This window comes from Heptranchias perlo, unplaced genomic scaffold (genome assembly GCF_035084215.1).
Source record: "Heptranchias perlo isolate sHepPer1 unplaced genomic scaffold, sHepPer1.hap1 HAP1_SCAFFOLD_60, whole genome shotgun sequence".
NCBI lineage: Eukaryota > Metazoa > Chordata > Chondrichthyes > Hexanchiformes > Hexanchidae > Heptranchias > Heptranchias perlo.
Window position 1 is genome coordinate 3,605,578 of NW_027139623.1, and position 26,499 is coordinate 3,632,076.

General features: G+C 43.8%; 2 protein-coding genes and 1 long non-coding RNA gene across 3 annotated transcripts in view; all 3 read left to right on the plus strand.

The window, feature by feature from the left end:
- LOC137316793 (zinc finger protein 850-like) overlaps window positions 1–26,499 on the plus strand; it is a 512,000-nt gene that overhangs the window by 236,528 nt on the left and 248,973 nt on the right. The window lies entirely within an intron of this gene.
- The window catches only part of LOC137316818 (uncharacterized), a 181,828-nt gene that overhangs the window by 61,485 nt on the left and 93,844 nt on the right, over window positions 1–26,499 (plus strand). The gene's annotated exons all lie outside the window — the stretch shown is intronic.
- The window catches only part of LOC137316666 (Fc receptor-like protein 5), a 37,932-nt gene that overhangs the window by 4,880 nt on the left and 6,553 nt on the right, over window positions 1–26,499 (plus strand). The window contains exons 2-9 of the mRNA XM_067980512.1: window positions 5,199–5,231; window positions 10,386–10,670; window positions 13,284–13,577; window positions 14,330–14,623; window positions 16,329–16,622; window positions 17,810–18,103; window positions 23,277–23,570; window positions 24,862–24,951. Of these exons, the coding sequence (XP_067836613.1) occupies window positions 5,199–5,231; window positions 10,386–10,670; window positions 13,284–13,577; window positions 14,330–14,623; window positions 16,329–16,622; window positions 17,810–18,103; window positions 23,277–23,570; window positions 24,862–24,951 (1,878 nt within the window). The remainder of the gene's footprint in view (window positions 1–5,198; window positions 5,232–10,385; window positions 10,671–13,283; window positions 13,578–14,329; window positions 14,624–16,328; window positions 16,623–17,809; window positions 18,104–23,276; window positions 23,571–24,861; window positions 24,952–26,499) is intronic.

A 26,499-nucleotide genomic window follows, 5' to 3' on the forward strand; every position in this document is an offset into this window, starting at 1 on the left:
TAACTTTCGGTTGAAAGCATATCAGAAAGATTGACAGTGAATTTACATTCAAAATGTTTAACCACAGTTTTCGGTTTGATGTATTTGCTCTCACTGCTAACTTCAGTCTGATGTTATATAGAATTTACAGCATGGAAACAGGCCATTCGGCGTAATTGGTCTGTGCCGGTGTTTATGTTCGACGCGAGTCTCGCCCCCTATATCATCTAAACCTATCGGCATATCCTCCAACACCTTTATCTCTCATGTACCTATATAATTTGCCCTTAAAGGCATCGATACTATTCGCCCCAATTACTCCATGATGCATCAAGTTTCACATTCTCACCACTCTCTGGGTAAAGAAGTTTCTCCTGTTGGATTTATTGTGACTATTCTATATTTAGGCTCCTGGATTTGAACTGTCTCACAAGTGGGAATGTCTTCTCTACGATTACCCTATCGAACCACTTTATAATTTTCAAAACCTCTATCATGTCACCCCTCAGCCTTCTCTTTTCTAGAGAAAAGATCCCCAGCATGTTCAATCTTTCCTGATGGGCGTAACCACTCAGTTCTGGTTTCATTCTTGTGAATCTTTTTTGCACCTTCTCCAGTGCCTCTGCATCCGTGTTTTTTTAAATGTGGCGATCAGAACTCAGCACAGTTATCTAAGCGTGGTCCAACTAAGGTTCTGTATAAGTTTAAAATAATGTCTCTGCTTTTCAATTCTATTGCTATAGAAATGAACCCCAGTGCTGTGTTTGCTTTTTATGGTCTTGTTAACTTTCTTTGCTATTGTTAATGATTTGTAAATCTGTACCCCAGGATTCCTTCGCTCCTATACCCCATTTTGATTCTTATTTTCCAAGGAATACGTGGCCTCCTTACTCCTCTGACCAACATGTATTGCATAATATTTTAAAATTCATTACTTATTCATCTTGGATCTTGCCCTCCAAAGCGATGACACTCATTTTGTGATATTCGTGACAGTCAGTAAAGTGTCTGTAAAAGTACCAGTTTACAGTGAATTCAAACACCATTCGGTTCTCATTATTTAGACTCCAATTCCTCTTTCAGTATGACCATATCACTGAGATATAGATCTGTAGAGTGGGTGGAGACTAATGTCCTTCAATAAACTCAGTGCTGCAGTTGCCCGTTGGGATCAGCATGAAGCTTTTAATCTCCAATGTTTCCATATCAATTCCCACCGTTAATGCATCCATCCATCCATCCCATAATAGAGCTCCGACACTTCTATTGCATTTCTGTGGTGTTGAGATGTGGGAATCTGTAAAAATGCACAATGTTTGGACACACACCCAACCCAGCTGCTTTCCTTTATCTTTCAGTGACGGTTTCATTCAGTCCCAAAACGGGGCTTTTGTACATTTTGAAGAACTTTTCACGCTGTTTTGTGTCAATAGGCACAAAGGCACATTTTGATACTGACTATGGATTATTGGGATTATTTGCAAACAGACATCTCGATAGACCTCACTGCAAAAACAAATTCTCCTCATCTCGCCTCTGGTTCTTTTGCCAATTCATTTCAATCAGTACCTTTTGGCTACCGACTCTTCTGCCAGTGCAAATATATTCCCCTTATTTACTCTATCGAAACCCTTCATGATTTTGAACACCTCTATTAAATCACCGTTTAACTTTCTCTGCTCTAAGGAGAACAATTCCAGAGTCTCTAGTCTCTCCAATTAATTGACGTTCCCTATCCTTGGTATCATTCCAATAAATTTCCACTGCTCCCTCTGTAAGGTCTTGACCGCCTTCCAACAATGTAGTACCCAGAATTGGACGCAGCACTTCAGCTGCGGTCAAACCAATGATTTATAAATGTTTAGCATAACCTCTTTGCTTCTTTTCTCTCTGCCTCTATTTTTAAATGATGTGGAGATGCCGGTGATGGACTGGGGTTGACAATTGTAAACAATTTTACAACACCAAGTTATAGTCCAACAATTTTTATTTGAAATCTACAAGCTTTCGGAGGCTTCCTCCTTCGTCAGGTAAATGTCTATTTTTGAAGCCATCGATCCTATAATTTTTTTGAACAGATCTATTAACTTGTACTGCCACCTTTCATGATTTGTGTACATACACCCCCAGGTCTCTCTGTTTCTGCAAAACCTTTAAAATTGCACCATATGGTTTATATTGCCTCGCTGCATTCTTCCTCCCAAAATGCATCTCTTCACACTTCTCTGTATTAAATGTCATCTGCCATGTTTCTGCCCATTTTATTACCAGTCTGTCTGAAGTCTGCTACTATCCTCCTCACTGCTTACTACAATTTCAAGTTGACTACATTTCCAACCGAGCTACAAGGTGACTTGACATTTTAGATAAATGAATGGTGGAAACTGGAACAAATAGATTTCTTTCTCGTGAAAATGTCAATTAGATCTTGTGGTTTCAACGTCATTTAATTTGGACTCAGAAATAAATTAGTTTGGTTTCAAGGCCCAGTTAAATTTGCAGCATAATACACGATTAAGATGCTGATTATATCCTCCTATTTCTCCCAATCAGTTTGTATATAAGTCGCCTTATATGAAATACAGGAGACACAAGGTGGGATTCCATCTCTGCATGTATTTTAACAGAATTGAATTCAATTTTATTAATAAATGAATGCCCGAGAATCAGTCTGTTACTGCAACTCTATTTGTAACTTTCAAAATGGAATTGGGTAAATACTTTAACGGGGAAAAAAAACATGCAGGACTATGGACAAAGTGCAGGCGGCTGGGACTAATTGGATAGCACTTTAAAGGTTGTTGAGGCTGTAACTAGTAGAATAGATAGGGGAGAACCAGTGGATGTGTTGTATTTGGATTTTCAGAAGGCTTTTGATAAGGTCCCACCAAAGAGGTTAGTGTGCAAAATTAAAGCACATGGGATTGGGGGGAATATACTGGCATGGATTGAGAATTGGTTGACAGACAGGAAACAGAAAGTAGGAATAACCGGGTCATTTTCCGGGTGGCAGGCAGTGACCAGTGGGGTACCGCAGGGATCAGTGCTTGGGCCCCAGCTATTCACAATATATATCAATGAACTGGATGAGAGAACTCAATGTAACATTTCCAAGTTTGCAGATGACACAAAGCTGGGCGGAATATGAGCTGTGAGGAGGATGCAAAGAGGTTCCAATGTGATCGAGACAAGTTGAATGAGTAGGCAAGAACATAGCAGATGCAGTATAACGTGGATAAATGTGAATTTATCCGCTTTGGTTGTAAAAACAGAAAGGCAGATTATTGTCTGAATGGTGATAGATTGGGAAAAGGTGAGGTGCAATGAGACCTGGTTGTCCTTGTACATCAGTCGCTGAAAGTGAGCATTCAGGTGCAGCAAGCAGTTAGGAAGGCGAATGGTATGTTGGCCTTCATTGCAAGAGGATTTGAGTACAGGATCAGGGATGTTATATAGGACCTTGGTGAGACTACATTTGGAGTATTGTGTGCAGTTTTGGTCTCCTTATCTGAGGAAGGATGTCCTTGCCATCGAGGGAGTGCAACGAAGGTTTACCAGACTGATTCCTGGGATGGCAGGACTGACGTATGAGGAGAGATTGGGTCGACTAGGCCTATATTCACTAGAGTTTAGAAGAATGAGAGGTGATCTCATCGAAACATATAAAATTCTAACAGGACTAAACAGACTAGATGCAAGGAGGATGTTCCCGATAGCTGGGGAGTCCAGAACCAGGGGTTACAGTCTCAGGATACGGGATATGCCATTTAGAACCGAGATGAGGAGAAAATTCTTCATTCAGAGGGTGGGGAATTTGTGGAATTCTCCACCACAGAAGGCAGTGGAGGCCAAGTCATTAGATGTATTCAAGAAGGAGATAGATATATTTCTTAATGCTAAAGGGATCAATGGATATGGGGAAAAAGCGGGAACAGGGTACTGAGTTAGATGATCAACCATGATCATTTTGAAGGGTGGAGCAGGCCCGAAGGGCCGAATGGCCTACCCTTGCTCCTTTTTGCTATGTTTCTATGTTAAGGAGCTGGCACAGGCACAATGGGCTGAATGGCCTCCTTCTGCGTTGCAAGGTTGTATAATTTTATGATTGTAATTGTGGTGGCATTCGAAAATTAATTATTCTGTTTGAAACGTATTACAAAGATTGCCTCAATGTATTTTCATTCAATGTGTTTAAACACATCCTTGGTTCTGATGCTCTGCTCTTACTGTCAGTGTTTAACTTCCTGTTTGTCTGAGGTGAAGCGCTTCTGAGCTGAAACCTCAGGTGTCCATTGTGAACATTTCCTGTCGCAATTAACTTCAGCCTGAAATATTTTTTGCTGCTTTACTTATTGGCATTCGATTTTCCTCCTCCTTCCATGCCGAGGACACCCGGATTGTGCAATTTGTGACAGTGAGTAAATTGTTTGTAAAAGTATCGGTTTCCAGTAAATTCATACAACTTTCGCATCTCATTATTTAGACTTAACTTCCTCCCTCAGTATGCTCGAGTTCACCACATCACTGAGAAATAGACCTGCACAGTGGCTGGAGACTAACGCCCTTCAACAAACACAGTGCTGCAGCTGTCCGTTGTGCTCAGCATTAACCCCATAATCTGCAATTTTTAAAATCTCAATTCCCACCGTTAATGCATCCATCGATTCCATATTGGAGCTCCGACGCTTTCATTGCAATTCTGTTTCGTGATGTGGACGCATGTGAAGATCTGTAAAGATACACAGTGTCTGCACACACACTCCACATCAGTTGCTTTCCCTTGTCTTTTACTGACGGTTTCACTCAGCCACAAAATGGGCCTTTCGTGTTTTTTGAACAAGTTTTCATGCGGTTTTGTGTCATTAGGCCCAAGGGCAGCTTTTAATACTTGCCGTGGGTAATTGGAATGTTTTACAAAGGGACGTCTCGATTGATTTTATTCAGTTATCGAGGGGAATCGAGAACAAGTAGGCATGGTATTAAAATTAGAGCTGGACCATTTGGAGTGAAAGCAGGAAGTACTTTTTCAAACAAAGGGTAGTGGAAATCTGGAAATGTCTCAAGTTCTGGAGTGGGAGTTTAACCGAAACGGACCAAAATGCCACCAATGCAATCACACTGAGAAATATCCATAAAACAATTCACGAAAATCAGCTTGTTATGTTGATCGTCTAAAGGTGTTGGTGTTAATTTAACTAATTAATGTTTTCTCCTTTTAGTTGTCTTTGGGGCTCGGCGGAGCATTTCTCAAGGTTAGTGTCGACGTTTTTCTCTAAAATAATGAAATTTAATAACTACTGTTCTAGACTGCTAAATCATTCAGTTAGTTTTTATGTAAATGAATTTGATTACTGTAACCAATCGTGTTGTGTCATTGGTAGCAGTAATACAGGTCTGTATCTCAGCAGCTGTCATTGCGAAGGCACTATGGGATATGTCCATGTTATGGACAGCACATCTATACACTTACTCTGTCGTGGGTTACAGAACTGCAAACAACACTCCAGATGGAACATAGGGACACAGGAACAGGTGTTGACCATTCGGCCCCTCGAGCTTATTCCACCATTCCTTTAGACCATGACTGATCTTGCTTAGACCACACTTGGAGGACTTGAACTGATCTGATCTCCATATTATAAAAAGCACATTGGGGGACTGGAGAAAGTGTAAAAAGAATTACTAGGCTCATTCTAGAACTGAGAGGTTATACCTATTAGGAAAGATTGAGCAGGCTGGGGCGCTTTTCTCCGGAAAAGAGAAGACTGATGGGTAACCTGATAGAGGTCTTAAGATTATGAAATGGTTTGTTAGGGAAGACGTAGTGATGATGTTTCCACTTGCGGGGAAGACCAGAACTAGAGGCCATAAATATTAGGTAGTCACTAATAAATAGGGAATTCAGGAGAACCCAGGGAGTGGTTAGACGGTGGAACTCGCTACCACATGTTGTAGTTGAGGCAACTGGCAGAGAGGCATTTAAGAGGAAGCTAGATAAACACATAAGGAAGAAAGGAATCGAAGGATGTGCAGATAGGGTTAGATTTGGAGGGAGGGACAAGGCTCGTGTGTACCATAAACACCAGCATGGAAATGTATGGCCGAAAGGCCTGTATCTGCCCTGTACATTCTGTGTAATTCTATGTAATTCTATGAACTGAATCTTAACTCCATTTACCCGGCTAGGTTCCATATCCCTCAATAACCTTGCCGAACAAAAATCTATCAAAATATTCCAGGTTACTTGATTTTTGGAAAAGTGAGGCAATATGGAAAAGTTTGTGGCGGGTGTGTGGGGACGTTGTTGGAGGTAGCCTTGATAATAAAAGATGAGATACAGAGAGAAACATCTTATCTCAAAAAATCAGGAAGTAGAATCAGAATGGGTGGAGTTGAGAAATAACAACGAGCAGAAAACACTGGTGGGTGTAGTTTAGAGGCCCCCTAACGGTAGATACAGTGTTGGACAGAGTATAAATCTGGAAATTAGAGGAGCATGTAACAAGGTTAATGCAATAATCGTGGGGGACTTTAATCTTCATATAAACTGAGCAAACCAAATTGGCAAAAGTAGTCTGGAGGAAGAGTTCATGGAATGCATTCGAGGCAGTTTTCTGGAAGAAGATGTCGAGGAACCAATTAGGGAACAGACTATTTTAGATCTGGTATTGTGTAATGAGACAGGGTTAATTAGTAATCTTAGAGTCAAGGATCCTCTGGGGTAGAGTGATCAAGATATGATAGAATTTCACATTGTGTTTGAGCGTTAAGTCCGAAACTAGGGACTTAAATTTAAACAAAGCTAATTATGTAAGTATGAGGGGCGAGTTGCCGAAGGTAGATTGGGAAATTAGATTAAAATATATGGTGGTTGATAAGCAATGGCGAACATTTAAAGAAATCATTCATAATTATCAACGAATATATATTCTCTTGAGGAATAAAAATCCATGGGAAAAGTGATCCATCCGTGGCTAACTAGAGAAGTTAAGGATAGTATTGGATTAAAAGAAAAGGCTTACAATTGTGCCAAAAGGAGTAGTAAGCCTGAGGATTGGGAGGGTTTTAGAAATCAGCAAAGGATGACCAAAAAGTTGATAAAGAAGGAGAAAATTGAGCTTGAGAGTAAATTAGCAAGAAATATAAAAAGGAAGAGATTAGCGAAAGTAAACGTGGGTCCCTTAAAGGCAGAGACAGGAGAAATTATAATGGAGAATAAGGAAATAGCAGCGACGATAAACAAATACTTTATATCTGTCTTATAGTAGAAGACACAAAAAGCATACCGGAAATAATGTGGAACCAAGGGTCTAATGAGAGTGAGGAACTTAAAGCAATTAAGATTAGTAAAGAAAAAGTACTGGAGAAATTAATGGGGCTAAAGGCCAACAAATCGCCTGTACCTGATGGTCTTCATCGTAGGGTTCTAAAAGAGGTGGCTGTGGAGATAGTGGATGCATTGGTTTTGTTCTTCTAGAATTTCCTAGTTTCTAGAACAGTCCCTGTGGATTGGAAGGTAGCAAATGTAAACCCGCTATTCAAGAAAGGAGGGAGAGAGTTAGCCTGTAAAAGGGCACTTAGAAAAACATAATATGATTAGGTAGTGTCAACACGGTTTTATGAAAGGGAAATCGTATTCGACCAGTCTATTAGAGTTTATTGAGGATGTAACTTGCAGGGTCGATAATCGAGAACCAGTGGATGTAGTATATTTAGATTTTCAAAAGGCATCCAATAAGGTGCCACAAAAGAGGCTGTTACACAAGATTAGGGCTCATGGGATTGGGGTAATGTATTAGCGTGGATTGAGCATTGGTTAACGGACAGAAAACAGAGAGTAGGTATAAACGGTTCATTTTTAGATTGGCAGGCTGGAACGAGTGGGGTGCTGCAAGGATCAGTGCTCGGGCATCAGCTATTTACAATCTATATTAAAGACTTAGATGAAGGGACCCAGTGTAATTTATCCAAGTTTGCTGACGATACAAAGCGAGGTGGGGAAGTAAGTTGTGAAGAGGTCGTAAAAATGCTGCAAAGGGATATAAACAGGTTAAGTGAATGGACAAGAAGATGGCAGATGGAGTATAATGTGGGGAAATGTGAGGTTATTCCCTTTCGTAGGAAGAATAAAAAACAGAATATTTTTCAAAAGTGAGAGACTAAGAAATGTTGGTAGTCAGAGGTATTTGGGTGTCCTTGTACATGAATCATAGAAATTTAACATGGAGGTAAATCAAGCAATTAGGAAGGCAAATGGTATGACAGCCTTTATTGCAAGGGGGTTGGAGTATAAGAGTAAGGAGGCGTTGTTGCAATTTTACAGGGCTCTGGTAGACCACACCTGGAGTACTGTGTACAGTTTTGGTCTCCTTACCTAAGGAAGGATACACTTGCTTTAGACAAGGTTCAACAAAGGTTCACTAGATTAATTCTTTGGATAAGAGGATTGTCCTATGTGGAGAGATTGAATAGAATGGGCCTAAACTCTCTGGAGTTTAGAAGAATGAGAAGTGATATCATTGTAACGTATAAAATTCATAGTCGATTTGACCGGATAAATGCAGAAAGGCTGTTTCCCCTGACTTGAGAGTCTAGAACTAGAGACCATAGTCCCAACATAAGGGGTCGGCCATTCAGGAACGAGATGAGAAGGAATTTCTTCACTCAGAGGGTCCTGAATGCTTGGAATTCTCTTCCCAGAGTGCTTTGGATGCTCAATCGTTGAATAAATTCAAAGCTGAGATCGGCAGATTTTTGGACTCTTGGGGAATCACTGGATATGGGGATCGGGCGGGAAAGTGGAGTTGAGGTAGAAGATCAGCCATGATCTTATTGAATGGCGGAGCAGGCTGGAGGGCCCATATGGCCTACTCCTGCTCCTATTTCTTATGTTCTTATGTTCTTGTTAGGTTGCAACTTCAGATGCCCGAAAAAACGTGCACTAGCGCCATCTGTCGGCGAACAATGTCAACACAAAAGATGATCACTGTTATCAATCCCTTTTGGGCTTGGGCAGAATCGCATAAAATCGACACTGAAAAGTGAGAATCAATTAATATTTTGAACATGACAATTTAACATCGATGTTTTTCCTTCTTTATGGTAGTGTGGAGACAATGTTATATTTCCCTTTCGTTAGATATAGTTTGGAAAAGCTTAACTCCCAAACAGGCAGGCGGGGTAAATTAGCTGGAGTACCAGTCATCTCAGAAATGTGCATTTTCACACATCACATTACTTTCAAACAATGGGAGTTCGGCCGAAACTTTCCAAAGATATTTACAGCTCTGTAGGGGGGTTGATTACATAGAATTAGTTAGAATGTACAGCACAGAATCGGACCATTCGCTTCTGCTGGTCTATACAGGGTTTAGAATGACCGCTTCCCACACTGCCCCCACAGCCCTCTGTTCCCTTCTCCCTCGTGTATGCATCTAGCCCCCTTAAGATGCACCAATGCCACCTGCTTCAACCACTCCACCTGCCAGCGACTTTCACATTCTCTGTATGAGAAGAAATTCCTCCCAATTTCTCAGTTAAAGGGACAATCGGCTTGGCGGAGATCCAAAATTAAGTTGGGCGTGGTTTCTCGACCAAGGGAGTTCGTGAGCTCGGCGAGCCAATCAGCGACAGAGATAGCTGAGGGAGAGGTTAAAGGTCCAGCTTCTCTCTCTCTTTCTCCCGCTCACTTCCTCTTTCCATTTCTTTTTAATTTCAGTCACCTCTCCTATTTCACCACACTCTCTCTCTCTCATTGCCCATTGTCTATTCCCTGCCTCTCTTTTTCATACTCTCTCTTTCGTCCCACTGTCTACTTGCACTTGTCACTCCCTCCCGCCCACTCTCTCATTTTTTCTTCCTATCCAGCCCCGTTGATACCACTCTTGCCATTTCTCCTGCTTCTCTCACAGCATTCCTCTCTCTGTTTCTCTTCCACTCCTATTATTCATTCCTCTCTGTCGCTCTGTGTTTCTCTCCTGCCCTCTCCCAAGCCTCTGGCGTGATCTCTTTTAACCCGTTGAATCTTCCTTCTACGCCCCGATCTCCATCTCTCTCAGTCGCCCCATCTCTCTCTGATTACCATTTCCTTGTCTCTCTCTGTGGTTCTCTCACTCCCCTCTGTCTGTCTGTCCGTCTCTCTCTCTTTGTCTCCCTCGCTGTTTCCCCTTCTCTTTCCCTCTCACTATTTCTGCCTGTCTATTTTCCGTATCCTCTCTCTCTCTCGCTTTCTCTCTTCTATCTATCAAATAGCTCTGTAGTTTTATGCTCATAAGCAAACACAAACTGATCTATGTTCTCCTGTTGGTTGGGAGAGCAGCGCCCAGTTTCCCATTCTCTGTACCGCTTAGCCGCCAACGTGCGTTGTTGGTAACTGCTCATTGACGGTCAATGTCTTTTTTACATAGAACTTCTGGTGAAACCTGAAATTACCATGAATGAAGAGACTGGCGTGTACTTACCCGGAGAAACCATCACGATTAACTGCCTTGACGACAAAAAATACCGGAGTGGCAATTATGCCTTTTACAAAGATGGGAACGAACTGCAATTTTCCACTAGCAGCACAGTGTATCAAATTGCAACAACCAACAGAAATGATCAAGGAGATTACCAGTGCCGGTATAGTTATCGGATTAACGGGGAATGGAAATGGTCCTCGTTCAGTGACTCGGCGCCAATAATAGTAACAGGTGAGTGAGACAGGGCAGGGTTTTTGCAACTTTACAACGAGGCAAATGTTTCAGTTATGTGGCGATATTAGATAAGATATGATTGTACTCCTGAGAGCAGACATGAATAAGGGGAGATTCAATAGAGATGTGCAAAATGATGATGGGTTTTGATAGAGTGGACAGGGAGAAACTGTTCCCACTGACAGAAGGTTCGGCAAACAAAGGTCACAGTTTAAGGTAATTGGCAAAAGAGCCAGGTAGGAGATGAGGAAATTATTTTTACGCAGCGAGTTGTCATCTGGAATGCACCGCCTGAAAGGGTGGTGGAAGCAGGTTCAGTAATAACATTCAAAATAAATTGTATATATACTTTAAAAGGAAAAAAATGCAGAGGTAATTGGTAAAGAGCGGTGGGAGTTGATCTAATTGCGTATCTCTTTCAAAGAGTCTGCACTGGCACGATGGACCGAATGGCCTCCTTCTGTGCTATAAGATTCAATGATTCGTTGTGAACAGGTGAATAGACGCCGCACTTCACAGAAACTAAACAGAAAACAGAGCAGCTAATTTGGTGAAAATGCCCGGCCGCATATTGCACTGTCATTGGACAAGTTTCATTCCAATAACATCGCCACAACTGAATATTAAAAGTTGGATAATTGTTTGCAGAGTTTTAATTGTTTTAAACACAAACGTCTAGGAATGAATCGTGACTCACAGTTAACTGTAGCTGGAGAATACTGTAACCAAGAGCCAATGGGAAGACTTATAAAAATATTGGACAAGATTCGTTTCCTACGATTACATAGAATTTACAGCAGAGAAACAGGCCATTCGACGCAACAGGTCCGTGCCGGCGTTTATGCTCCACAAGCGCCTCCTCCACCCTATTCCTTTCTCCCTCATGTATTAATCTAGCTTCCCCTTAAATGCATCAATACTATTCGCCTAAACTACTACTTGTGGTAATGAGTTCCACATTCTTAGCATTCTTTCGGCACAGAAGCTTCTCCAGAATTCCCTATTGGATTTATTGGTGAATTTCTTATATTTATGGCCCCCGAGTATTGGTCTCGCCCACAAGTGGAAACATTTTCTCTCCGTCTACCGCATCAAATCCCTTCATAATCTTAAAGATCTCAATCAGGTCATCCCTAAACCTTCTGTTTTCTCGAGAAAAGGGTCCCAGGCAGTTCAGTATCCCCTCAGTGTTCGAATCGTCCAATAAATCGCTTTGCACCTGTCCAGTGTAATATGGATATCCTTTTTGTAATATGGAGATCAGAACTGTAGAAAGCACTCAAAGTGTGGTCTAACTAAAGTTCTATGCACGTTGAACATATTTCTCTTCGCAGAGATTCTTAAACTAAAATGTGCAAGACAGCTGCAATTCTGCTTGTCTGATTCCAGTCGGTTGCTGGAGGAATACAAGGATGTCATACAGATTATGGAGAAATTACAACACGGAAACAGGCCGTTCGGCCCAACCACTTCGTGTTGGTGTTTATCCTCCACACGAGCAATAGCCCTAATCCCATGTTCGTGCTCTGCTCCCAATTCCCTTCAACCGTCGATCGAACCTATTCTTAAATGTTGACATGGTCTCTGCTTCAATCCACAGTCTCACAACACTTGCTTTAAAATGTCCCTCCTGCTCCCTGCCCGAAATACCATTTTTAACTTATCAATCTCCACTCGTTCGGACTCCCGGAAACCGCCTGTGTCTCTATACTCGGTCCCATCCCTTCTGAGATTTAAAGACGGCCACTAAATTACCCCCATTCTCCGTTGTTACAAGGAAAACAGCCACAGTTTTTGAATAAAAGAAAGAAGTAGCATTTATTTTGCGCCTTTTGTGACCTCAGGACGTCCCAAAGCGCTTTACAGCCAATCAAATATTTTTGAAGTGTCGTCACTGTTATAATGCAGGAAACGCGACGGTCAAATTGTACACAGCAAGGCCCCACAAACAGTAATGTGATAATGATCAGATAATCTGTTTTAGTGGTGTTGATTGAGGGATAAATATTTGGCTCAGGACACCAGGGAAAACTCTCCTGCTCTCCTTCGAAATAGTGGCGTGGGATCTTTTACATTCACTTGAGACGGCAGCCGGGGCCTCGGTTTAACGTCTCATCTGAAAGACGGGACATGTGACGGTGCAGCAGGCTCTCAGCTCAATATTCAGTCCCAGTGAGGTCATTGATTCTCATCCCCAAGAATGATAATGATGAAATCGAGCCCACCATCACTTACCTCCTTTATTTGAGATTCTAATCTCCACGGTTTAACAGAGAAGTTCACTCTTTTTAATCCGGTTTGCACCACAGGCTAAATGACCAGAAATTGGAATTTCAAATCCACGCATTTCCATGTGCCCCTCGTATCGCAGAGTGCAATTTCAGGGCTAAAATCTGATTTTGGAAATAGAACCACAAACTTATTTCTTTTCTCTCGCAACTCAGTTTGATTCCACTAATGAATGGTTAATTCCCGTTTTGTGGAACTTCAGCCATCGATTCCAACTGTTCCCGAAAATACAGCGCAATCGTTATTGAGTTACCAAACTTCCACCGTACACATAATCCACAGATCCATTTCTAATTGTTCTTTCCATTCATTTTGCCACAGATCCGATAACAACGCCAAGGATATCCCCTGATAAACCGACTGGGGTGTATTTGAAAGGAGAGACGGTTACCATTACCTGCATCGTGACCGGATACTATCGCGATAAAACCTTCCATTTTTACAGAGGTAGCTCACCGCTGTACTCTGATCAAGTCCTCGCAAAGGACAAGATTGCAACATTCAAGGTCAGCAGAGCAGACCAAGGAGGGCGGTACCAATGTAAATATGGAACCACCGTCAATAGAAGGTATTTATGGTCCCAGATCAGCGAGGCTGTGACGGTCACTATAGCAGGTGAGTGAAGGGGTGCAGAGATTAGGAAAATGTTTATTCAACACCATTAGGGGTAGATTTTAACTGTGCGCTCGGGTAGAATGGATGATAGTGAATCGGCAGGCTGTTTCACATATCTCCTGATTTTTATTTCCATTGACTTCAATGTAGATGATAATTGGGTGGTGTATAAAACGGGTGGAGTATAAAATGAGCTGCAGATGCTCGACCGCCCGTTCTTCAGTAAAAATGGAGTAGAAATCCGCCACGGGCAGTTGTGTAAGACGGGCGGCATCGGATCGGCCGCCTGATATCAGCCCGATCCGATATTCAGATCCAGTGATGTCATTGATTCACATCCCCAAGAATGATAAATAAAAAATCGACCATCACTTCTCTCCTTTATTTGAGGTTCCAATCTCCACGGTTCAGCAGAGAAGTTCACTCTTTGATATCCGATTTGCACCATAGCCTAAATGACAAAGAATGGGAATTTCAAATCAGCGCATTGTCCATGTTCCCCTCGTATCGCAGGGTGCAACTTCAGGACTAAAACCTGATTTTGGAAATAGAACCACAAACTGATTTCTTTTCTCTCGCACCTCAGTTTGATTCCACTAATGAATGGTCAATTCCCGTTTTGTCGAATCTCAGCCGGCGATACAAACATTTCCCCTCAACACCGCACAATCGGTATGGAGTTCCCAAACTTCCAGCGTACGCTTAGTCCACTGGTCTATTTCTAATTGTTCTTTACATTTATTTTACCACAGATCCGCTAACAGTGCCAGCGATATCTCTTGATCAACCAAGTGGCGTGTATTTGAAAGGAGATACGGTGACCATTACCTGCACCGTGGCCGGAGACGATCGCGATAAAACCTTCCATTTTTACAGAGATCGCCAAACGCTGTACTCTCATCAAATCATCACAAAGGATAACATTGGAGCATTCACGGTCAGCAGAACAGACCAAGGAGGGAGCTACCACTGTCAATATGGAACCTCCGTCAATAGAAGGCAGTTATGGTCCCAGCACAGCGAGGATGTGACGGTCACTATAGCAGGTGAGTGAAAGGGGCGGGAGGAGCAGAGATTGTTTAAATATCTATTCAACAGCATTAGGGGTAGATTATGACAATGCGTTATCGTAGAATGGACGATAGTGAATCGGCAGAGCGTTTCTCATCTTTTCCGGTTTTTCTTTACATTGACTTCAATGGAAATGATAATTGGGTGGTGTTTAAAATCTGTGGAGTATAAAATGTGCTCGATCGCCCGTTTCAGGCCTGCGCCTCAGACGGATTTATATTCCACTGTCAGAAATTATGATATCAATCCCGACTAAATCTTCATCTCACAGCCCAAGGCGATAGTTCGAGAATAATTTTAACTGAACACGCCCGGCGGAAAAGAGGCGGGTTCGAGTCTGCCACTTGTTTAAACTCTTCCCGATTTTGCCCCAAGTGACTTTAATGGAGCGTAAAATCGGTCAGAGTTTTAAACGGGCGGTCGACAGAACTTATCCAACTCCCACAATGCCGGTTGTGTTAAAATTGTCCTTTTTAACTTCGTGCTGAGGAACTGGAGAATTCCAGAGGTGATGGCGTTCATTTCAGCAGTTGGCCAGAGAATAAATATGAAGATGTGAACGCAAGACCTTCGATAAACAAAACAATGTAGGTTGTGTGATATTATTACATGACCTCTGTTCCTGATTTCCAATTTTACACCCTACAGGTCTCAATTAACAGAGCGAACAATTTAATATTATAATAAGAGCACAGCGCCGGGGTTCTAACTCCATTGAGTGTAGAGTCACCTCATGAGGCTCTGCCAGACTGGCTGCTCTTGTCACGTTGCAAATTTTCAGTCTGATACCCGCAACTGCGTGCAGAGATTTTAAAAATGAACCTGTTTTGGGGGTTGCTTTAACTTAAATACGTTGTGGCTTTCCCTATATCGACAGCACCTCCCAAACGCGCGACCTCCACCATCTTAGAAGGACAAGGACAGCAGGCACATGGGAACAACACCACCTGCACGTTCCCCTCCAAGTCACACGCCATCCTGATTTTTACAAGAACCACCGTTCCTTCATTGTCACTGGGTTAAAATCCTGGAACTCCCGACCTAACAGTACTGTTAGAGAACTTTCACCATACGGACTGCAGCGGTTCAAGAAGGCGGCTCACCACCACCTTCTCAAGGGCAACAAGGGATGGGAATAAATGCCGGCCTTGCCAGTGACGGCCACCTCTGTAATGATAAGAACGTATTTCGGCCACACCAAAAAACTCCTTTATCTGAAATGCGAATCCCCGGTTTAACGGAGAAGTTCACTCTTTCTATCTGCGTTCTCACCTGGGCTAAATTAGCAGAAATAGGAATTTCAAATCAAGCATTTTCCTTGTTCCGCTCGTATCCCAAAGTACATTTTCTGGCCTAAACCCTGAGTTTGGAAAGAGAACCCCAGCTGTGGTGCTGCCAATTGATTTCCTACTTTACAACAGTGACTACACTTCAAATGTACTTCATTGGCTGTAAATCGCTTTGGGAAGTCCTGGGATGGTGAAAGGCGCGATATTGATGCAAGTCTTTCGGTGTTTCTTGTGAAACAAATCCAGAATCCCACGTTTGTAGAACCCCAGTCAGCGATGCAAACCCTTCCCGTCAACACAGCTCAATCGTTATTGAGTCTCCAACCTTCCAGTGTACAAGGGAACGCCAGAGATCCATTTCTAATTGTTCTTTCCATTTATTTTGTCATAGATCCGCTAACAACGCCAGGGATATCTCTTAATCTTTGGAGTGGTGTGTATGTAGAAGGAGAGATGGTCACCATTACCTGCACCGTGAGCAGAAAAAATCGCGATCAAACATATCACTTTTACAGAGAGCAGGAACTGCTGAACTCTGGTCAAATCACCACTGAGAACAACAGCGGAACATTCCCGGTTACCGGTACAAACCAAGAAGGGCGGTACTACTGCCAATATGGAATTTACGTCAAAACAAGACGGCTACTGTCCCAGCGCAGCAAGGCTGTGACGGTGACTATAGCGGGTGAGTGAAGGGGAATATACATTGTTCATATATCAAAGTGAGGGTCTCTGCGCTCTGCTCCTGACAGGGTCTCTGTAACAGTGTTCAATACTCAATGTGAGGGTCTCTGCGCTCAAACCCTGACAGGGTCTCTGTAACAGTGATTAATAGTCACAGAGAGGGATTCTGCGCTCAGCTCGTGACAAGTTCTCTCCGACAGTGTTTAATATTCACAGGGAAGGTGTCTGCACTCAGCTCCTGACAGGGTCTCTGTAACCGTGTTTAATATTCACAGAGAGGGTCTCTGCGCTCAGCTCTTGACAGGGTCCCTGTCACAGTGATTAATACTCAGAGTGAGGGCCTCTGCGCTCAACCCCTGACAGGGCCCCTGTCACATTGTTTAATGCTCAAAGTGAGGGCCTCTGCGCTCAACCCCTGACAGGGCCTCTGTCACATTGTTTAATGCTCAAAGTGAGGGTCTCTGCGCTCAACCCCTGACAGGGTCTCTGCAACAGCGAATAATAGTCAGAGAGGGAATCTGCGCTCAGCTCGTGATATGTTCTCTCTAACAGTGTTTAATATTCTGAGGGAGGAACTCTACGTTCAGCTCCTAACAGGGCCTCTGTAACATTGCTTAATATTCACAAAGTATCGGCGCTCTGCTCCTGACAGGTCTCAGTAAAAATTGATTAGAAATCCGCCACGGGCAGTTGTGTAAGACGGGCGGGATCGGACCTGTCGTCTGATATCAGCCCGATCCGATATTCAGATCCAGTGATGTCATTGATTCACATCCCCAAGAATGATAAATAAAAAATCGACCATCACTTCCCTCCTTTATTTGAGGTTCCAATCTCCACGGTTCAGCAGAGAAGTTCACTCTTTGATATCCGGTTTGCACCATAGCCTAAATGACAAAGAATGGGAATTTCAAATCAGCGCATTGTCCATGTTCCCCTCGTATCGCAGGGTGTAATTTCAGGACTAAAACCTGATTTTGTAAATAGAACCACAAACTGATTTCTTTTCTCTCGCACCTCAGTTTGATTCCACTAATGAATGGTCAATTCCCGTTTTGTCGAAACTCAGCCGGCGATACAAACATTTCCCCTCAACACCGCACAATCGGTATGGAATTACCAAACTTCCACCGTACACTTAATCCACAGATCCATTTCCAATTGTTCTTTCTACTTATTTTACCACAGATACGCTGAAAAAGCCACGGATATCCCCTGATCAACCAAGTGGCGTGTATTTGAAAGGAGAGACGGTTACAATTACCTGCACCGTGACCGGAGACTATCGCGATAAAACCTTCCGTTTTTACAGAGATCGCCAAACGCTGTACTCTCATCAAATCATCACAAAGGACAACATTGGAACATTCAGAGTCACCGGAACAGACCAAGGAGGGAGCTACCACTGTCAATATGGAACCTCCGTCAATAGAAGGCAGTTTTGGTCCCAGCTCACCGAGGCTGTGACGGTCACTATCGCAGGTGAGTGAAAGGGGCGGGAGGGGCAGAGATTATTTAAATATCTATTCAACAGCATTAGGGGTAGATTATGACTAGGCGTTATCGTAGAATGGAGGATAGTGAATCGGCAGAGCGTTTCTCATCTCTTCCGGTTTTTCTTTACATTGACTTCAATGGAAATGATAATTGGGTGGTGTTTAAAATCTGTGGAGTATAAAATGTGCTCGATCGCCCGTTTCAGGCCTCCGCCTCAGACGGATTTATATTCCACTGTCAGAAATTTATGATATCAATCCCGACTAAAACTTTACCTCACAACCCAGGGTGATAGTTGGAGAATAACTTTAAACGAACACGCCCGGCGGAAAGGGGAGGGTTCGGGCGCTAAATTGGGCTGTGTAGCGCCCATTGTTTCGGCCCGTGTTGCGCCCATTGTTTCGGCCCTACTCGGCCTCTTCGCTATCCAAGATGGCGTCTTGGATGCTCACGCACGTTTCCAGCGTGATGTGCGCCAGACGCTATTTTAGTATAGGAGTTAGCGCAGGCTAACAAATCACTGGTCACACACACTGGCAGCTATTCAACCATGACAGGCACATCATCCAAACACGCGTCGCACTTTCTTGCAGGAGAAGATGTTGCATATCAGGAAGCAGCAAGTGGCAGTGGCATTTAGCCCATCGAGCCTGTTCTGCCGTTCAATGAGATCACGGTGGACCTGTGACCTAACTCCATATACCTGCCTTAGCCCAATATCCCTTAATACCCTTGGTTCACAGAAATCTATCAATCTCAGAATTAACTTTCACAAGTAAGACAGCATCAACTGCCGTCTGCAGAATACCATTCGAACTGTTTCCCACCCTTTGCATGTAGAAGCATTTCCTAAATTCACTCCAACACGTCCTTGCTCTAAATGTTAGGCCATGTCCCTGCATCCTAGTATTCAAGAGTGGGAGAGTCTCCAAGAACAGTTACAAATGTCTCGGCAGCCAGGACCACTCGGCTCCAGACCTCATTACATCCTGGGTCCAAACATGGACAAAAGAGCTGAATTCCAGAGGTGAGGTGAGAGTGACTGCCCTTGACATCAAGGCAGCATTTGACCGAGTGTGGCACCAAGGAGCCCTAGTAAAATTGAAGTCAATGGGAATCAAGGGGAAAACTCCAGTGGCTGGAGTCATACCTAGCACAAAGGAAGATGGTAGTGGTTGTTGGAGGCCAATCATCTCAGCCCCAGGGCATTGCTGCAGGAGTTCCTCAGGGCAGTGTCCTAGGCCCAACCATCTTCAGCTGCTTCATCAATGACCTTCCCTCCATCATAAGGTCAGAAATGGGGATGTTCGCTGATGACTGCACAGTGTTCAGTTCCATTCGCAACCCCTCAGATAATGAAGCAGTCCAAGCCTGCATGCAGCAAGACCTGGACAACATCCAGGCTTGGGCTCATAAGTGGCAAGTAACATTCGCACCAGATAAGTGCCAGGCAATGACCATCTCCAACAAGAGAGAGTCTAACCACCTACCCTTGACATTCAACGGCATTACCATCGCCGAATCCCCCACCATCAACATCCTGGGGGTCACCATTGACCAGAAACTTAACTGGACCAGCCATATAAATACTGTGGCTACGAGAGCAGGTCAGAGGCTGGGTATTCTGCGGCGAGTGACTCACCTCCTGACTCCCCAAAGACTTTCCACCATCTACAAGGCACAAGTCAGGAGTGTGATGGAATACTCTCCACTTGCCTGGATGAGTGCAGCTCCAACAACACTCAAGAAGCTCGACACCATCCAAGATAAAGCAGCCCGCTTGATTGGCACCCCATCCACCACACTAAACATTCACTCCCTTCACCACCGGCGCACTGTGGCTGCAGTGTGCACCATCCACAGGATGCACTGCAGCAACTCGCCAAGGCTTCTTCGACAGCACCTCCCAAACCCGCGACCTCTACCACCGAGAAGGACAAGAGCAGCAGGCGCATGGGAACAACACCACCTGCACGTTCCCCTCCAAGTCACACACCATCCCGACTTGGAAATATATCGCCGTTCCTTCATTGTCGCTGGGTCAAAATCCTGGAACTCCCTTCCTAACAGCACTGTGGGAGAACCTTCACCACACGGACTGCAGCGGTTCAAGAAGGCGGCTCACCACCACCTTCTCGAGGGCAATTAGGGATGGGCAATAAATGCCGGCCTTGCCAGCGACGCCCACATCCCGTGAACGAATAAAAAAAAAAAAAAAAAACAATAATCCAGCCACTAATTTGTATATCCTGCATGGTCGCTTTAAATAGCGCCGGTGAGTGTCCTCCAGGCAATCTTAGACACGTTCAGATGGTCGGGGTTAAGACTGTGCGTTGAGTTGTGCGTTAAGTCCCAAAATGGTGTTTATCACTCTAAATCAGCGTTGCACACTGATTGAAGCCATTTTCTCCCTACTTTACATGATTCCGGCTTCATAATCTTCGCCCACTGCTAACTCCAATACCAAGATGGCATCTGGTGCACATCACGCTGCAAATGTGCGTTCGCATGCAAGACGCCATCTTAGATGTTGGAGAGGCCACATAGCGCCGAATCAACGGGCGCTACACGGCCTAATTTAGCGTCCTCAGTTTCTCCAGTCTTTCCACTTATCAGAAGTCTTTCATCCCTTTTACTTTTCTAGTAAATCTCCTCTGTACCTTTCTAACGTCTTGACATCCCTCCTAAAGTGTGGTGCGCAGATTTCGCCGCAATACTACAGCAGGGGCCTAACCAGTGTTTTGTAAATGTTTAGCACAACTTCCTTGCTTTTGTATCCTGTAAATCTGTTTATAAAGAATTCAGTATCCCCTTTAGCGGCCTTCTCAATTTGTCCTGCCACCTTGAAAGTTTAATGTATGTACACCCCCAGGTCTCTTTGTTCCAGCACCCCCTTTAAATTTGTACCATTTAGTTTATATTGCCTCGCCTCAATCTTCCTACCAAAATGAATTAATTCGCACTTCGCTGTGTTAACTTTCATCTGCCATGTGTCTGCCCATTTCACCAGTCTGTCTATGTCCTCCTTGAGTTTGTGACCATCCTCCTCACTTCTTTCTATGTTTCGTATCTCCTGCAAAATTTGAAATTATGCCCTCTGTATCCAAGTGCAGGTCATTACCATATATCAAAAAGAGCAGCGGTCCCAACCGCGACCCATGGGTGACACGACTGCACACTTCATTCGAGTTTGAAAATCAACCATTCACCACTACTCTCTGCTTTCTGTCTCTTTGCTAATTACGTATCCACGCATCCACTGCCCTTTAATCCAATGGGCTTCAATTTTGCCAACAAGTCTATTGTATGGCACTTTTTGAAACGCCCTTTGAAGGTCTTTATATAAAACATCAACTACATTACCCTTATCAATCTTCTCCACTACTTCATCAAAGAACTCAATCAAATTAGTCCAACACGATTTACCTTTAACAAATCCGTGCTGGCTTTCATTTATTAACCCATATTTTCCCAAGTGCCAATTAATTTTGTCCCGGGTTATTGTCTCTAAAAGTTTCACCACCATCGACGTTAGTCTGACTGGCCTGTCGTTGCCGGGTTCATCCCTCCACAATTTCCACCCGTACTTTTCTCAGCAAGCTGGGATGCATCCCATCCGAACCGGGTGACTTTTCTACTCTGAGCTTTGCTAACATTTTCCGTGCCTCCTCTTTATCTATTCTCATCCTATCCAGTTTCTCCGCCTTTACTGGAACATTGGCAGCATCCGCTTCCTCAGTGAAGACAGATGCAAAGTACTCATAAGGTATCTCAGACATGCCCTCTGCCTCCACAAGAAGATCGCCTTTTTGGTCCCTAATCGGCCCCACCCTTCCCTTGACTTCCTTTTTACTATTAACTCCACTGAGTGTAGTGTCACCTCACGAGGCACCTCCAAACTGGCTGGACTTGTCACATTACAGGTTTCTCTGTCAGATAACCGAAACTGCGTGCCGAGATTTTCAAAATAACCCTGTAACTCGGAGTACTTTAATGAATTACATTCTGGTTTTCCATATCATCTCACTGGGTTGGATTTCGACAGTAACGCCCAAACCTGCGACCTCCAACACCTGGAAGGACAAAGATAGCAGCTGGATGGGAACAGCATTACCTCCAAATTTCCCCCAAGTTACAAATCATATCGACTGAGACATACATCGCTTTTCTTTCATCGTCACTGTGTAAAAATCCTGGAACTCCCTACCTAGCAGCATCGATGGAGCACTTTCACCACATGGACTGCAGCTGTTCAACAAGGAGGCGGCTCACCACCACTTTCTCAAGGGGCAATTAGGGACGGGCAACAAATGATGGCCTGCCCAGCATCGCGCTCATCCCAGAGCCCGCTAACACTTAACTCCTTTATTTGAAATGGGAATCTCCACTGTTTAGATTGGGTTTGTTTTCCTTGGAGCAGAGGAGGCTGAGGGGGGACATGATTGAGGTGTACAAAATTATGAGGGGCACAGATAGGATGGATACTAAGGAGCTTTTTCCCTTCGTTGAGGGTTCTATAACAAGGGGACATAGATTCAAGGTAAAAGGCGGGAGGTTTAGAGGGGATTTGAGAAAGAACTTTTTCACCCAGAGGGTGGTTGGAGTCTGGAACTCACTGCCTGAAAGGGTTGTGGAGGCAGGAACCCTCACAACATTCAAGAAGCATTTGGATGAGCACTTGAAATGCCATAGCATACAAGGCTACGGACCAAATGCTGGAATATGGGATTAGAGTAGACAGGGCTGATGGCCGGCGCGGACACGATGGGCCGAAGGGCCTCTATCCGTGCTGTATAACTCTATGACTCTTTTTAATCAGGTTATGGCTCGGCTAAGTTACCACAAATGCGAATTTAAAATCAATGCCTTCCCTCTGTTCCTCTGGTATCCCAGAGGGAAATTTGAGGGATAAACGCTGATTTTGAAAATAGAACCCCAACTGATTTATTTTCTTCCGTTTGATCCCACTAATGAATGGCCAATTCCCCCTTTGTATATATTATCCTCCACAGTGCTTACAACGATGTTAAGTGTCATCTGCAAACTTTGAAATTATGCCCTGAATACCTAAGTCCAGGATATTAATATTTTGGTTCACAAAAATAAATCTCTATTGCGTTTGAATCGTTCGTCACTACTTTTTCCTTTCGTATTACAGGTCTACCCAAACCAAATATATCAGTGGATTCTCGTCTTGTTTTGAAGGGAGGAAAAGTTACCTTTAATTGTACAACTCCCGGGGTCCTTCCTGGCTTCACATTTTACTTATACAGACACGGAGAAGCGAATTACTCGGATGTCCAGACTGCTGCACGGGACAATTCTGTCACTTTCACCATCACGAATATAGATCACACCGATGGAGGAAATTACACCTGTCTGTATAAAGGGGATGTGTGGGGAAGGCTGCTAACGTCGGCTGAGAGTGACCCTGTACATATAACTGTAAGAGGTGAGTGAGATTCACACGGTGACTGTGTTCATCCGACCGCAGTACAAGGTGTTCTTGTTACATTTCAGTCTGCATTCCGTGTTGTATTTAACGATCAAAACTGGCGTGGAAATGACATCCGGGGGTAATATTTGGTCTTCGGCGGTATCGGATCATGCATTCGTTTTACTCCCCGCCCGATATTCAACCCCATTGGCTTCAATAGAACTTGAATATCGGGCGCAGCGTAAAACAGGCGGCCGATGCGAAACCGTCCAGTTTGCGCTATCGCCCAATGGCCTCTTAACGCTTATTTCACGAACTGTTCGCTATTTATCCTGTTACTGGGGAAAGGTTAAATCACCAAACGTCGAACGGTTTTATTTCTCCAACTCTGATGAAAAGTTTGATTCACTAGTTGTGTCCTTTAGTTCCTCTCCGATCCCCTAATAGTCCAGGGTCGACTCCCAGAGAAGCTGAGAAAAAATAACACCCATTCTAGCAACTTTAACACAAGGTAATTTGAAACTAGTAAGCAAAATGCACAAAACAGATGCTGTAAACAGAGAGCCCGTCAGTGAGCTTCTGTGGAGAGAGCAGGTGAGTTCTGATCAAGGTCCCCACCTGAACCGTCACCACATCTGTTCACTCTGTCAATGTGCAATTTTGACCCAGTGATCATTCAGAATGAAACTTACAGAATGAAACTGATTCATTCCCACACTGTCGCTATTATACTTTTGACACCAGCTGGTAATAATTAAACATTCACCTTGTTCCAGGTCCACGGTTAATATCCAATGAATGAATCAATGAATTAATGAGGCAATTAATTAATCGACCAATGACAATTGAGCTTTATGCCGAGTCGTTTTTAACAGGTGCATCGTGATGTCATCACGGTCCCAAACCACTCACGGCCCCATTACTGATTCACTGACTTTGAAGCATTGAATCAATGGGGGGGGGGAGTTTTATGGGGGGGAAAGAGAGGAGGTGATACAGACTTAGAGTATCAGAGACTGAGGTACGTTATCAAAACAGTGCAAAGCTCGGTACAGTGCAGGAGAGTGGTATTAATTGGACAGCTCCTTAAAAGAGCCAGCACAGTCACAATGGGCAGAATGGCCTCCTTCTGCGCTCTAAGATTCTGTGTGAATATTTTAATGCCTTATGTTTTTCTGTTAGGCGGCCCCCTCCGGATTCTACACCGCCCCAGTACCTATTTTACTTCTGTCAAGCAGCATATTATTTATTCCGTGTAGATAATGTGGGTTAACTTGATTCCACTGTGTCCCTTTATCTCATTTAGATAGATTCGTTGCGCTGGAGGTTGGTGTTGGCTCTGCTGTGGTTCTGATTCTTATCCTTGCTCTGTTGGGTGTGTGTTTCTGGAAGAAAGGTGGGTTAAACAGTATGTAATATCCGTTCATTACCAACACACGGACCAAGCTAACTGTCGTCTCCCTTCTTCCCCACCACTAACCATCCACCATCTGACCCCTAACCTCGGACAGTAAATATAAGGAGATCATGAACTGAAAGGTGAAATCGCTGGTGGCGAAGCTGAAAGATACCTGGTCTGAAATCTGTCTCTGGAGCTGGCGCAAAACGGGCGGTATCACGATTGCCGCCTGTTATTCACCCCACCCGATATTCAGTCCCATTGATGTGAATTGAACTGAACGTCAGGTGGAGCGTATAAAGGGCGCCCAATGCCTTACCGCCCGTTTTGCGCTACTGCCCAAAGACCAATTTAGATCCCATAGTGTCACATTATGAAGAATGACGAGAAAAACTCGGGCTTCTCAGTCTGGAAGGAAACATCTGAGAGGTGATTGTATGGAGTTTCTTAAGATAGTAAATGTTATGGAAGAGATAAATCTAAAACATGACATGAAATGAAGTTATATGTTTGGGCAAAGAGAGACAGGTACAAACTGGTAAAAGATCATCTAAGTTGGATATAAGGAAGTTCTTCATCACGCAGTGATCATGCTAGGGATGGACTCCCAGTTACAGTTCTGGAAGCGAATACCTTGGAATCATTGACAGCATATTGAGATACAGCAACGGGGGTGGGGGCTGTACGTTCTTTCTGGGGGGAGCGGGTGAATTAAGATGCAATGAATGCCCTTCCTCATCTGTAAATACTTTGTGATCCAAAGTTGAAAACAACCCTCTTCTGCCTGGGCCTCTTCTGACCACTCTACTTCCTAACCCTTCCCACTCACCCTTGTGTGAACCTCTCCAACCTGATTCTATATATTTTTATATCTCCTCATCCATCACCATTAAATTCATCTCTTCCATAAAACCCACGAACTGCTCACATGACACTTTCCCTTCTGAGCTTCTCGCCACCCAAATGCCTCACCTCAGTTGCCTGAGTACCAATCCACTGATGCGGACCCTCCCTTTTGCCTCAGTCGTTATATCCTGCAGAACTGCTGTCATCACACAATTCCCAGGAAATCCATCTCTCAAACCTCCCTGCTCTCCAGCTCCCCATATCCAAAGGCCGCTTTTTCTATGAAGTGTTTAAAGGTGAGGTTCTGTTACAAGTATGTTCCGATTTCTCCCACCACTTCCTGTTCAAGGCCTTCCCATCAAGCTTCCATCCATCCATCCATAATACCAGTCACTTCCTGTGTGACTGCTTACGTGGCTTGTTATCATTCCTCTTCTTCCTCGACTCCTCCACTCCTTTAAAATATCGGTCATTCCTCAAGTGTCTGTCCTCCATACACCGCCTCTCTGGAACTGCCCCGTTTATTTCCACTCCTACCTCTCACATCATAGTCCTAACATTTCATCCATTGACATCGCCTCCCTTGGCTGCACAATCACCTCTGCCGTGCCCAGGATTATCTCCTTTGACCCACTCATCTTCATCATCCATACCCTACACCTTAAGTACATCGTTGAGCAGTATGGGGTCCACTCTCCT